Raw genomic sequence first — 14,519 nt, forward strand, 5'->3', positions numbered from 1 at the left:
AGAAGCTCTCACCTGCTTCTTAAGTAATGAGGCAGGAGGGAAGGGTGGTGTATATGAGATGAAGACTCAGTGTAATGGGGGCTCTTCCTAGGAGACAGCATGTGGGCTGTAGGGAAGAGACAGAGCCTGCTGAGGAGTACACAGCCCGAGCTATGAGGGGCTCTAAGAGAGTGACATGAATTGTGAGTAGAAGGTTGCAGGGGACATAAGTTTAACCGGCTGAGGGAAGCTCAGCGGTTGTTAGTCAGGACAAGCTGATCTGTTTAGTCAGTGACCAGACGGTCTAGGATTTTGTTTTGTTCCTGCTTTTTGTTTATTTCTTTCCCTGCAACCTGTCTAATAAAACTGGCAAGGTGCCAGATTTGCATTATAAGCGTTTGTTTGCTGGTTTATTGAGAAGAAACGCATCCTGTGGCGTAGTCCAGGATGATCCCAGAGCTAATCCCCAAGACGGATCGTCACAATGGTTAATAGCGTGCGGCACCGTGATCAGTGCTGCACGTTATTAGCCATGGGTCCCGGCTGTGTTAGAGGCCCGAACGGGAACGGACTCAGGACGTACCGGTATGTCCTGGGTCCTTAACAGGTTATTAAGTCCCCCCTCTCTATCTACACTATCTTCCCCCTCTATCTTGTAGGTTCCCTCCCCCCAGTCCCTAGTTTAAACACTCCTTCACCCTTCTAGCCATCTTCTCCCCAAGCACAGCTGCACCCTCCCCATTGAGGTGCAGCCCATCCCTACAGTAGAGCCGGTATCCGACAGCGAAGTCGGCCCAGTTCTCCATGATCCCAAACCCCTCCTTCCTACACCAGCTTCTGAGCCACTTGTTTACCTCCCTGATCTCCCGCTGCCTCTCTGGTGCGGCTCGTGGTACAGGTAATATTTCAGAAACTACTACCTTGGAGGTCCTTGCCTTAAGCTTGCAGCCTAAGTCCCTGAAATCATTTTTAAGGACACTTCACCTACCTCTTTGTCATTGGTGCCAATATGTACCATGACTGCTGGGTCCTCTCCAGCCCCACCCAGCAACCTGTCAACCCGATTCGCGATGTGCCGAACTCAAGCGCCAGGAAGACAACACACTGTTCGGTCATCCCGATCTTTGTGACAGATTGCCCTGTCTGTCCCCCTAATAATTGAGTCCCCCACTACCAGTACTTGTCTGGCCTGCCCTGTACTCCTCCCTCCCTCGAGCAGACACCCCCCTGGCGGTCAGAGGCAGAGTCCTGCTGCAGCTTCGAAATGGCATCCACCTCATCTGCCAACCGGGCAAACTTGTTGGGGTGTCCAGTTCATGAGTAGCCTCCCTGACACTTTTCAATCTACCCCGTCTTCTAACTGTAACCCAGCGAGCTGCCCGACTGTCCTGCACATCCGTCCCACTATCCTCCCCCACCTCTACCCCAGAGAGTACTTGCTCAGTGAGCAGGAGACTCCTCTCCAAGTTGTCAATGTGTCTCAGTGTTGCCAGTTGCTCTTTTAGATCCAGGATCTGGGCTTCCAAATGAACAACTCGCACAACAATATGCACCACCCTCAAAATACTGGTCAAGGATTGTATACATTGAACAGGATGTACACCGGACAACATTTTCCAACATGGAGGGCATACTAACCACCACTCCTCCCCCCCCAGGTAACCACCGCTCCCATCATCCCCCATCAGGTTGGTTAGACTGGTCCAGACACACATCACCACCCAATCATTTCTTCACATTTATTCCCAGGACAAATGAGAGATACACAATATCACAGACCGACATATTGTACCTCCAAGCGCTGCACTCACTGTTCTGCTGGCTTACAGGATCCTATGGGGCTGGTGCAGTGTCTGTAACAATGTATCATGGGAGATATAGTGCATACCAACAATGGATGACATATATATTACACACGGATAAGGGAATAATAGAGAAGCAGAATGGTGAATGCAGCTCTGAAGGAGACTGTAGTATAAAAACACAATATCACAGCAGAATAGCAAGTGCAGCTCAGGCGAATAATCCATGATGTACCATTAGAATAGAGTAGTGTTTCCCAAGCAGTGTGCCTCCAGCAGTAGCAAAAGTACAACTCCTAGCATGCTGAGAGTTGTAGTTTTGCAATAGCTGGAGGCACCTTGGTTTGGAAACAGTGGAATAGAGAGTGCAGCTCTAGAGGTGACTTGTGTTACGGCAGAATAGAGAGTGCAGCTCTGGAGCCGACTTGTGTTATGGCAGAATAGAGAGTGCAGCTCTGGAGATGACTTGGGTTATGGCAGGGTGGCACTGTCTCCCAACCAGGGTGCCTCCAGCTATTGCAAAACTACAACTCTCAGGATGCCCGCACAGCCAATGGCTGTGTGGGCATGCTGAGAGTTGTAGTTTTGCAATAGCTGGAGGCACCCTGGTTGGGAGAAAGTGGAATAGAGAGTGCAGCTCTGAAGGGTACTGTAGTATAACACAATGTTACAGCAGAATGGCAAGTGCAGCTCTGGAGGATAAGACATGATGTACCATTAGAATAGAGCAGTTTTGCAAATTACTTGGGAAACAGTGGAATAGAGAGTGCAGCTCTGGAGAATAATAGTGTTACGGCAAAATACAGAGTGCAGCTCTGGAGGACCAGACATGATGTAACAGCGGAACAGCTTGTAGCTCCGGAGGGTAAGAGTTCAGCTCTGGAGGTGACTTGTGTTACGGCAGAATAAAGAGTTCAGCTCTGGAGTATATATACACAGTACAGGGCAGGCACTATACACCCGCTGACTCCTCATGCGCTCGGTACACCCGGATGTGTATAGCAGAGTTGTTCCGGTTGCGGACCCCAGGTTCTCCGTCCTCCCCACCCTCGGCCTCCATGTCGTCGGTCAGCTCCACGGTGGAGGTGCTGGTGGACAGGAGGAGGGTCTCGGGCATGGACAGCTGCAGCTGTAGGGCCAGGTTGATGGCGCGGCCGATGGCGAGGCCCAGCCCGTGCACCCTCAGCTCCTTCTGCCCTCCGCTCTCCAGCAGGCGACGGCACCGGGACAGCTGGGCCCTGAAATCGGTCTTTGTGTTCACATAAATGTCATTAGGCCCACGGGGCGGGCGCGGAGCTGGGCGGCGGCGATGTGTAGGGGGGCACTCGTGTGTAGGCGGCGTCTGTTCAGCCATGGTCTGTGGAGGGAGAGACAAGAAGTTATACACGTGGGGGGGGGGGGGGGGGGGGGGGGATGTCTACATTACAGTATAGACACTATATATAAGTACACCGGGGTCTACATTACAGTATAGACACTATATATAAGTACACCAGGGCCTACATTACAGTATAGACACTATATATAAGTACACCAGGATCTACATTACAGTATATACACTATATATAAGTACACCGGGGTCTACATTACAGTATAGACACTATATATAAGTACACCAGGGTCTACATTACAGTATAGACACTATATATAAGTACACCAGGGTCTACATTACAGTATATACACTATATATAAGTACACCGGGGTCTACATTACAGTATAGACACTATATATAAGTACACCAGGGCCTACATTACAGTATAGACACTATATATAAGTACACCAGGATCTACATTACAGTATATACACTATATATAAGTACACCGGGGTCTACATTGCAGTATAGACACTATATATAAGTACACCGGGGTCTACATTGCAGTATAGACACTATATATAAGTACACCGGGGTCTACATTACAGTATAGACACTATATATAAGTACACCAGGGTCTACATTACAGTATAGACACTATATATAAGTACACCGGGGTCTACATTACAGTATATACTATATATAAGTACACCAGGGTCTACATTACAGTATAGACACTATATATAAGTACACCAGGATCTACATTACAGTATATACACTATATATAAGTACACCAGGGTCTACATTACAGTATAGACACTATATATAAGTACACCGGGGTCTACATTACAGTATAGACACTATATATAAGTACACCAGGGTCTACATTACAGTATAGACACTATATATAAGTACACCAGGGTCTACATTACAGTATAGACACTATATATAAGTACACCAGGGTCTACATTACAGTATAGACACTATATATAAGTACACCGGGGTCTACATTACAGTATAGACACTATATATAAGTACACCAGGGTCTACATTACAGTATAGACTATATATAAGTACACCAGGGTCTACATTACAGTATAGACACTATATATAAGTACACCAGGGTCTACATTACAGTATAGACACTATATATAAGTACACCAGGGTCTACATTACAGTATAGACACTATATATAAGTACACCAGGGTCTACATTACAGTATATACACTATATATATAAGTACACCGGGGTCTACATTACAGTATATACACTATATATATAAGTACACCGGGGTCTACATTACAGTATAGACACTATATATAAGTACACCGGGGTCTACATTACAGTATAGACACTATATATAAGTACACCAGGGTCTACATTGCAGTATAGACACTATATATAAGTACACCAGGGTCTACATTACAGTATAGACACTATATATAAGTACACCAGGGCCTACATTACAGTATAGACACTATATATAAGTACACCAGGGTCTACATTACAGTATAGACACTATATATAAGTACACCAGGGTCTACATTGCAGTATAGACACTATATATAAGTACACCGGGGTCTACATTACAGTATAGACACTATATATAAGTACACCGGGATCTCCATTACAGTATAGACACTATATATAAGTACACCAGGGTCTCCATTACAGTATAGACACTATATATAAGTACACCAGGGTCTACATTACAGTATATACACTATATATAAGTACACCAGGGTCTACATTACAGTATAGACACTATATATAAGTACACCGGGGTCTCCATTACAGTATAGACACTATATATAAGTACACCAGGATCTACATTACAGTATATACACTATATATAAGTACACCGGGGTCTCCATTACAGAATAGACACTATATATAAGTACACCGGGGTCTCCATTACAGTATAGACACTATATATAAGTACACCAGGATCTACATTACAGTATATACACTATATATAAGTACACCGGGGTCTCCATTACAGAATAGACACTATATATAAGTACACCGGGGTCTACATTACAGTATAGACACTATATATAAGTACACCAGGGTCTCCATTACACTATAGACACTATATATAAGTACACCAGGGTCTACATTACAGTGTATACACTATATATAAGTACACCAGGATCTACATTACAGTATATACTATATATAAGTACACCAGGGTCTCCATTACAGAATAGACACTATATATAAGTACACCAGGGTCTACATTACAGTATAGACACTATATATAAGTACACCAGGGTCTACATTACAGTATATACACTATATATAAGTACACCAGGATCTACATTACAGTATAGACACTATATATAAGTACACCAGGGTCTACATTACAGTATAGACACTATATACAAGTACACCAGGGTCTCCATTACAGTATAGACACTATATATATATATAAGTACACAAGGGTCTACATTACAGTATAGACACTATATATAAGTACACCAGGGTCTACATTACAGTATATACACTATATATAAGTACACCAGGGTCTACATTACAGTATAGACACTATATATAAGTACACCAGGGTCTACATTACAGTATAGACACTATATATAAGTACACCAGGGTCTACATTACAGTATAGACACTATATATAAGTACACCAGGATCTACATTACAGTATAGACACTATATATAAGTACACCAGGGTCTCCATTACAGTATAGACACTATATATAAGTACACCAGGGTCTCCATTACAGTATATACACTATATATAAGTACACCAGGGTCTACATTACAGTATAGACACTATATATATATATATATATATAAGTACACCAGGGTCTCCATTACAGTATAGACACTATATATAAATACACCGGGGTCTACATTACAGTATAGACACTATATACTGTAATGGAGACCCCGGTGTACTTATATATAGTGTCTATACTGTAATGGAGACCCCGGTGTACTTATAAAGACACTATATATAAGTACACCAGGATCTACATTACAGTATAGACACTATATATAAGTACACCAGGGTCTACATTACAGTATAGACACTATATATAAGTACACCAGGGTCTACATTACAGTATAGACACTATATATAAGTACACCAGGATCTACATTACAGTATATACACTATATATAAGTACACCAGGGTCTACATTACAGTATAGACACTATATATAAGTACACCAGGATCTACATTACAGTATAGACACTATATATAAGTACACCAGGGTCTACATTACAGTATAGACACTATATATAAGTACACCAGGGTCTACATTACAGTATATACTATATATAAGTACACCAGGATCTACATTACAGTATAGACACTATATATAAGTACACCAGGGTCTCCATTACAGTATAGACACTATATATAAGTACACCAGGATCTACATTACAGTATAGACACTATATATAAGTACACCAGGGTCTACATTACAGTATAGACACTATATATATATATATATATAAGTACACCAGGATCTACATTACAGTATAGACACTATATATAAGTACACCAGGGTCTACATTACAGTATAGACACTATATATATATAAGTACACCAGGATCTACATTACAGTATAGACACTATATATAAGTACACCAGGGTCTACATTACAGTATAGACACTATATATAAGTACACCAGGGTCTACATTACAGTATAGACACTATATATATATAAGTACACCAGGATCTACATTACAGTATAGACACTATATATAAGTACACCAGGGTCTACATTACAGTATAGACACTATATATAAGTACACCAGGGCCTACATTACAGTATATACTATATATAAGTACACCAGGGTCTACATTACAGTATAGACACTATATATAAGTACACCAGGGTCTACATTACAGTATAGACACTATATATAAGTACACCAGGGTCTACATTACAGTATAGACACTATATATAAGTACACCAGGATCTACATTACAGTATAGACACTATATATAAGTACACCAGGGTCTACATTACAGTATAGACACTATATATAAGTACACCAGGGTCTACATTACAGTATATACACTATATATAAGTACACCGGGGTCTACATTACAGTATAGACACTATATATAAGTACACCAGGATCTACATTACAGTATATACTCTATATATAAGTACAGCGGGGTCTCCATTACAGTATAGAAACTATATATAAGTACACCGGGGTCTACATTACAGTATAGACACTATTTTATATATATATATATATATATATATATATATATATATATATATATATATATATATATATATATATATATATATATATATATATATATATATAAAAACACCGGGATCTACATTACAGTATAGACACTATATATATATATATAAGTACACCAGGGTCTACATTACAGTATAGACACTGTATATAAGTACACCGGGGTCTACATTACAGTATATACTATATATAAGTACACCAGGGTCTACATTACAGTATAGACACTATATATAAGTACACCGGGGTCTCCATTACAGTATAGACACTATATATAAGTACACCGGGGTCTCCATTACAGTATATACACTATATATAAGTACACCGGGGTCTACATTACAGTATAGACACTATATATAAGTACACCAGGATCTACATTACAGTATATACTCTATATATAAGTACAGCGGGGTCTCCATTACAGTATAGAAACTATATATAAGTACACCAGGGTCTACATTACAGTATAGACACTATATATATGTACACCAGGGTCTACATTACAGTGTATACACTATATATAAGTACACCGGGGTCTCCATTACAGTATAGACACTATATATAAGTACACCAGGATCTACATTACAGTATATACACTATATATATAAATACACCAGGGTCTACATTACAGTATAGACACTATATATATGTACACCAGGGTCTACATTACAGTATAGACACTATATATAAGTACACCGGGGTCTACATTACAGTATAGACACTATATATAAGTACACCGGGGTCTCCATTACAGTATAGACACTATATATAAGTACACCGGGGTCTCCATTACAGTATACACTATATATAAGTACACCAGGGTCTACATTACAGTATAGACACTATATATATATAAGTACACCAGGGTCTCCATTACAGTATAGACACTATATATAAGTACACCAGGGTCTTCATTACAGTATAGACACTATATATAAGTACACCAGGGTCTACATTACAGTATAGACACTATATATAAGTACACCAGGGTCTTCATTACAGTATAGACACTATATATAAGTACACCAGGGTCTACATTACAGTATAGACACTATATATAAGTACACCAGGGTCTACATTACAGTATATACACTATATATAAGTACACCGGGGTCTACATTACAGTATAGACACTATATATAAGTACACCGGGGCCTACATTACAGTATATACACTATATATAAGTACACCAGGGTCTACATTACAGTATAGACACTATATATAAGTACACCAGGGTCTACATTACAGTATAGACACTATATATAAGTACACCAGGGTCTACATTACAGTATAGACACTATATATAAGTACACCAGGATCTACATTACAGTATAGACACTATATATATAAGTACACCAGGGTCTCCATTACAGTATAGACACTATATATATATATAAGTACACCAGGGTCTCCATTACAGTATAGACACTATATATAAGTACACCAGGGTCTCCATTACAGTATAGACACTATATATAAGTACACCAGGGTCTACATTACAGTATAGACACTATATATAAGTACACCAGGGTCTACATTACAGTATAGACACTATATATAAGTACACCAGGATCTACATTACAGTATATACACTATATATAAGTACACCAGGGTCTACATTACAGTATATACACTATATATAAGTACACCAGGGCCTACATTACAGTATAGACACTATATATATATAAGTACACAAGGGTCTACATTACAGTATAGACACTATATATAAGTACACCAGGGTCTACATTACAGTATAGACACTATATATAAGTACAACGGGGTCTACATTACAGTATAGACACTATATATATATAAGTACACCAGGGTCTACATTACAGTATAGACACTATATATATATAAGTACACCAGGGTCTCCATTACACTATAGACACTATATATAAGTACACCAGGGTCTACATTACAGTATATACACTATATATAAATACACCAGGGTCTACATTACAGTATAGACTATATATAAATACACCAGGGTCTACATTACAGTATAGACTATATATAAGTACACCGGGGCCTACATTACAGTATAGACACTATATATAAGTACACCGGGATCTACATTACAGTATAGACACTATATATAAGTACACCGGGGTCTCCATTACAATATAGACACTATATATAAGTACACCAGGATCTACATTACAGTATATACACTATATATAAGTACACCGGGGCCTACATTACAGTATAGACACTATATATAAGTACACCGGGGTCTACATTACAGTATATACACTATATATAAGTACACCGGGGCCTACATTACAGTATAGACACTATATATAAGTACACCGGGATCTACATTACAGTATAGACACTATATATAAGTACACCGGGGTCTCCATTACAATATAGACACTATATATAAGTACACCAGGGTCTACATTACAGTATAGACACTATATATAAGTACACCGGGGTCTACATTACAGTATAGACACTATATATAAGTACACCAGGGCCTACATTACAGTATAGACACTATATATAAGTACACCAGGGTCTACATTACAGTATAGACACTATATATAAGTACACCAGGGTCTACATTACAGTATAGACACTATATATAAGTACACCAGGGCCTACATTACAGTATAGACACTATATATAAGTACACCAGGGTCTACATTACAGTATAGACACTATATATAAGTACACCAGGGTCTACATTACAGTATAGACACTATATATAAGTACACCAGGGTCTACATTACAGTATAGACACTATATATAAGTACACCAGGGTCTCCATTACAGTATAGACACTATATGGCAGCACATTGGGGTCTACATTACAGTATGGACACTATATGGCAGCACATTGGGGTCTACATTACAGTATGGACACTATATGGCAGCACATTGGGGTCTACATTACAGTATGGACACTATATGGCAGCACATTGGGGTCTACATTACAGTATGGACACTATATGGCAGCACATTGGGGTGTACATTACAGTATGGACACTATATGGCAGCACATTGGGGTGTACATTACAGTATGGGACACTATATGGCAGCACATTGGGGTCTACATTACAGTATATACACTATATGGCAGCACATTGGGGTCTACATTACAGTATAGACACTATATATAAGTACACCGGGGTCTACATTACAGTATATACACTATATGGCAGCACATTGGGGTCTACATTACAGTATGGACACTATATTGCAGCACATTGGGGTCTACATTAGAGTATGGACACTATATGGCAGCACATTGGGGTCTACATTACAGTATGGACACTATATGGCAGCACATTGGGGTCTACATTACAGTATGGACACTATATGGCAGCACATTGGGGTCTACATTACAGTATGGACACTATATGGCAGCACATTGGGGTCTACATTACAGTATGGACACTATATGGCAGCACATTGGGGTCTACATTACAGTATGGACACTATATGGCAGCACATTGGGGTCTACATTACAGTATGGACACTATATGGCAGCACATTGGGGGGTCTACATTACAGTATGGACACTATATGGCAGCACATTGGGGTCTACATTACAGTATGGACACTATATGGCAGCACATTGGGGTCTACATTACAGTATGGACACTATATGGCAGCACATTGGGGTCTACATTACAGTATGGACACTATATGGCAGCACATTGGGGTCTACATTACAGTATGGACACTATATGGCAGCACATTGGGGTCTACATTACAGTATGGACACTATATGGCAGCACATTGGGGTCTACATTACAGTATGGACACTATATGGCAGCACATTGGGGTCTACATTACCACAGTATGGACACTATATGGCAGCACATTGGGGTCTACATTACAGTATAGACACTATATATAAGTACACCGGGGTCTACATTACAGTATATACACTATATGGCAGCACATTGGGGTCTACATTACAGTATGGACACTATATGGCAGCACATTGGGGTGTACATTACAGTATGGGACACTATATGGCAGCACATTGGGGTCTACATTACAGTATATACACTATATGGCAGCACATTGGGGTCTACATTACAGTATGGACACTATATGGCAGCACATTGGGGTCTACATTAGAGTATGGACACTATATGGCAGCACATTGGGGTCTACATTACAGTATGGACACTATATGGCAGCACATTGGGGTCTACATTACAGTATGGACACTATATGGCAGCACATTGGGGTCTACATTACAGTATGGACACTATATGGCAGCACATTGGGGTCTACATTACAGTATGGACACTATATGGCAGCACATTGGGGTCTACATTACAGTATGGACACTATATGGCAGCACATTGGGGTCTACATTACAGTATGGACACTATATGGCAGCACATTGGGGTCTACATTACCACAGTATGGACACTATATGGCAGCACATTGGGGTCTACATTACCACAGTATGGACACTATATGGCAGCACATTGGGGTCTACATTACCACAGTATGGACACTATATGGCAGCACATTGGGGTCTACATTACAGTATGGACACTATATGGCAGCACATTGGGGTCTACATTACAGTATGGACACTATATGGCAGCACATTGGGGTCTACATTACCACAGTATGGACACTATATGGCAGCACATTGGGGTCTACATTACCACAGTATGGACACTATATGGCAGCACATTGGGGTCTACATTACCACAGTATGGACACTATATGGCAGCACATTGGGGTCTACATTACCACAGTATGAACACTATATGGCAGCACATTGGGGTCTACATTACCACAGTATGAACACTATATGGCAGCACATTGGGGTCTACATTACAGTATGGACACTATATGGCAGCACATTGGGGTCTACATTACAGTATGGGACACTATATGGCAGCACATTGGGGTCTACATTACAGTATGGACACTATATGGCAGCACATTGGGGTCTACATTACAGTATGGACACTATATGGCAGCACATTGGGGGTCTACATTACAGTATGGACACTATATGGCAGCACATTGGGGGTCTACATTACAGTATGGACACTATATGGCAGCACATTGGGGGGTCTACATTACAGTATGGACACTATATGGCAGCACATTGGGGGGTCTACATTACAGTATGGACACTATATGGCAGCACATTGGGGGTCTACATTACAGTATGGACACTATATGGCAGCACATTGGGGTCTACATTACAGTATGGACACTATATGGCAGCACATTGGGGGTCTACATTACAGTATGGACACTATATGGCAGCACATTGGGGGTCTACATTACAGTATGGACACTATATGGCAGCACATTGTGGGTCTACATTACAGTATGGACACTATATGGCAGCACATTGGGGTCTACATTACAGTATGGACACTATATGGCAGCACATTGGGGTCTACATTACAGTATGGACACTATATGGCAGCACATTGGGGGTCTACATTACAGTATGGACACTATATGGCAGCACATTGTGGTCTACATTACAGTATGGACACTATATGGCAGCACATTGGGGTCTACATTACAGTATGGACACTATATGGCAGCACATTGTGGTCTACATTACAGTATGGACACTATATGGCAGCACATTGGGGTCTACATTACCACTGTATGGACACTATATGGCAGCACATTGGGGTCTACATCACAGTATGGACACTATATGGCAGCACATTGGGGTCTACATTACCACAGTATGGACACTATATGGCAGCACATTGGGGTCTACATTACAGTATGGACACTATATGGCAGCACATTGGGGTCTACATCACAGTATGGACACTATATGGCAGCACATTGGGGTCTACATTACAGTATGGACACTATATGGCAGCACATTGGGGTCTACATTACAGTATGGACACTATATGGCAGCACATTGGGGTCTACATTACAGTATGGACACTATATGGCAGCACATTGGGGTCTACATTACAGTATGGACACTATATGGCAGCACATTGGGGTCTACATTACAGTATGGACACTATATGGCAGCACATTGGGGTCTACATTACAGTATGGACACTATATGGCAGCACATTGGGGTCTACATTACAGTATGGACACTATATGGCAGCACATTGGGGTCTACATTACAGTATGGACACTATATGGCAGCACATTGGGGTCTACAATACAGTATGGACTCTATATGGCAGCACATTGGGGTCTACATTAGAGTATGGACACTATATGGCAGCACATTGGGGTCTACATTAGAGTATGGACACTATATGGCAGCACATTGGGGTCTACATTACAGTATGGACACTATATGGCAGCACATTGGGGTCTACATTACAGTATGGACTCTATATGGCAGCACATTGGGGGTCTACATTACAGTATGGACACTATATGGCAGCACATTGGGGTCTACAATACAGTATGGACTCTATATGGCAGCACATTGGGGTCTACATTAGAGTATGGACACTATATGGCAGCACATTGGGGTCTACATTAGAGTATGGACACTATATGGCAGCACATTGGGGTCTACATTACAGTATGGACTCTATATGGCAGCACATTGGGGTCTACATTACAGTATGGACACTATATGGCAGCACATTGGGGTCTACATTACCACAGTATGGGACACTATAAGCAGCCAACAGCCTGACCAGTGACGTCACCGGAGACCACTGAGATCACATGACAGGTATGACGTCACCGGCTCTCGGTACGGACACCGCACGCACGTCCTCCGGTCACTACGGGAGCCGGCCCGGGACAATCCTCTCACCTCAGCCAGCACGAGCCCGGAGACGCACGGCGCAGCCCCGCCTTTACCTTACGTCTATGGGCGGAGTTCGGTGAGCGGCGCTGACCAATCACAGAATGTATTTGTTTTGCGCGCCCCTCCTGCTGTTTCCATGACGACACCTCACGGACTGAGCGCGGGAAAATGTGTGCGGCTGATTCTGATGAGCTGTGAGGTGATGGCTCTACAACGACCCCTGCAGGGTAATACAGGAGCAGCAAGGTATAACAAAGACGTGTATTAGATAAAATATACATTCATTTCAGACCCTGATATACACTGGGCCACCACTTCATTAGAGCCCCCCTCTAGTGGCACAGTGGTCTTAAACTTAGGCCCTCCAGATGTTGCAAAACTTGAACTCCCAGCATACACGGACAGGCAAAGGCCTGTTTGTCT

General features: G+C 41.2%; 1 protein-coding gene across 3 annotated transcripts; it reads right to left on the reverse strand.

Moving 5' to 3' along the window:
- Positions 1–2,381: 2,381 nt before the first annotated feature.
- POP7 (POP7 homolog, ribonuclease P/MRP subunit) lies at positions 2,382–14,254 on the reverse strand. 3 transcript variants are annotated; one of them, XM_056569961.1, is made up of 2 exons: positions 14,103–14,254; positions 2,382–3,138 (listed from the first exon to the last, which is right to left on the reverse strand). In XM_056569961.1, exon 2 carries the CDS (start codon positions 3,133–3,135, stop codon positions 2,734–2,736), a length of 402 nt encoding a protein of 133 aa, XP_056425936.1. In that variant the 5' UTR covers positions 3,136–3,138; positions 14,103–14,254; the 3' UTR covers positions 2,382–2,733. The 3 variants fall into 3 exon arrangements, with proteins under 3 accessions (XP_056425936.1, XP_056425937.1, XP_056425935.1); XM_056569962.1 differs by having other exon boundaries at positions 13,981–14,113; XM_056569960.1 differs by lacking the exon at positions 14,103–14,254 and adding an exon at positions 13,944–14,095 and having other exon boundaries at positions 2,383–3,138.
- Positions 14,255–14,519: the final 265 nt, after the last annotated feature.

The sequence above is a fragment of the Hyla sarda genome, chromosome 4 (assembly GCF_029499605.1).
Source record: "Hyla sarda isolate aHylSar1 chromosome 4, aHylSar1.hap1, whole genome shotgun sequence".
NCBI lineage: Eukaryota > Metazoa > Chordata > Amphibia > Anura > Hylidae > Hyla > Hyla sarda.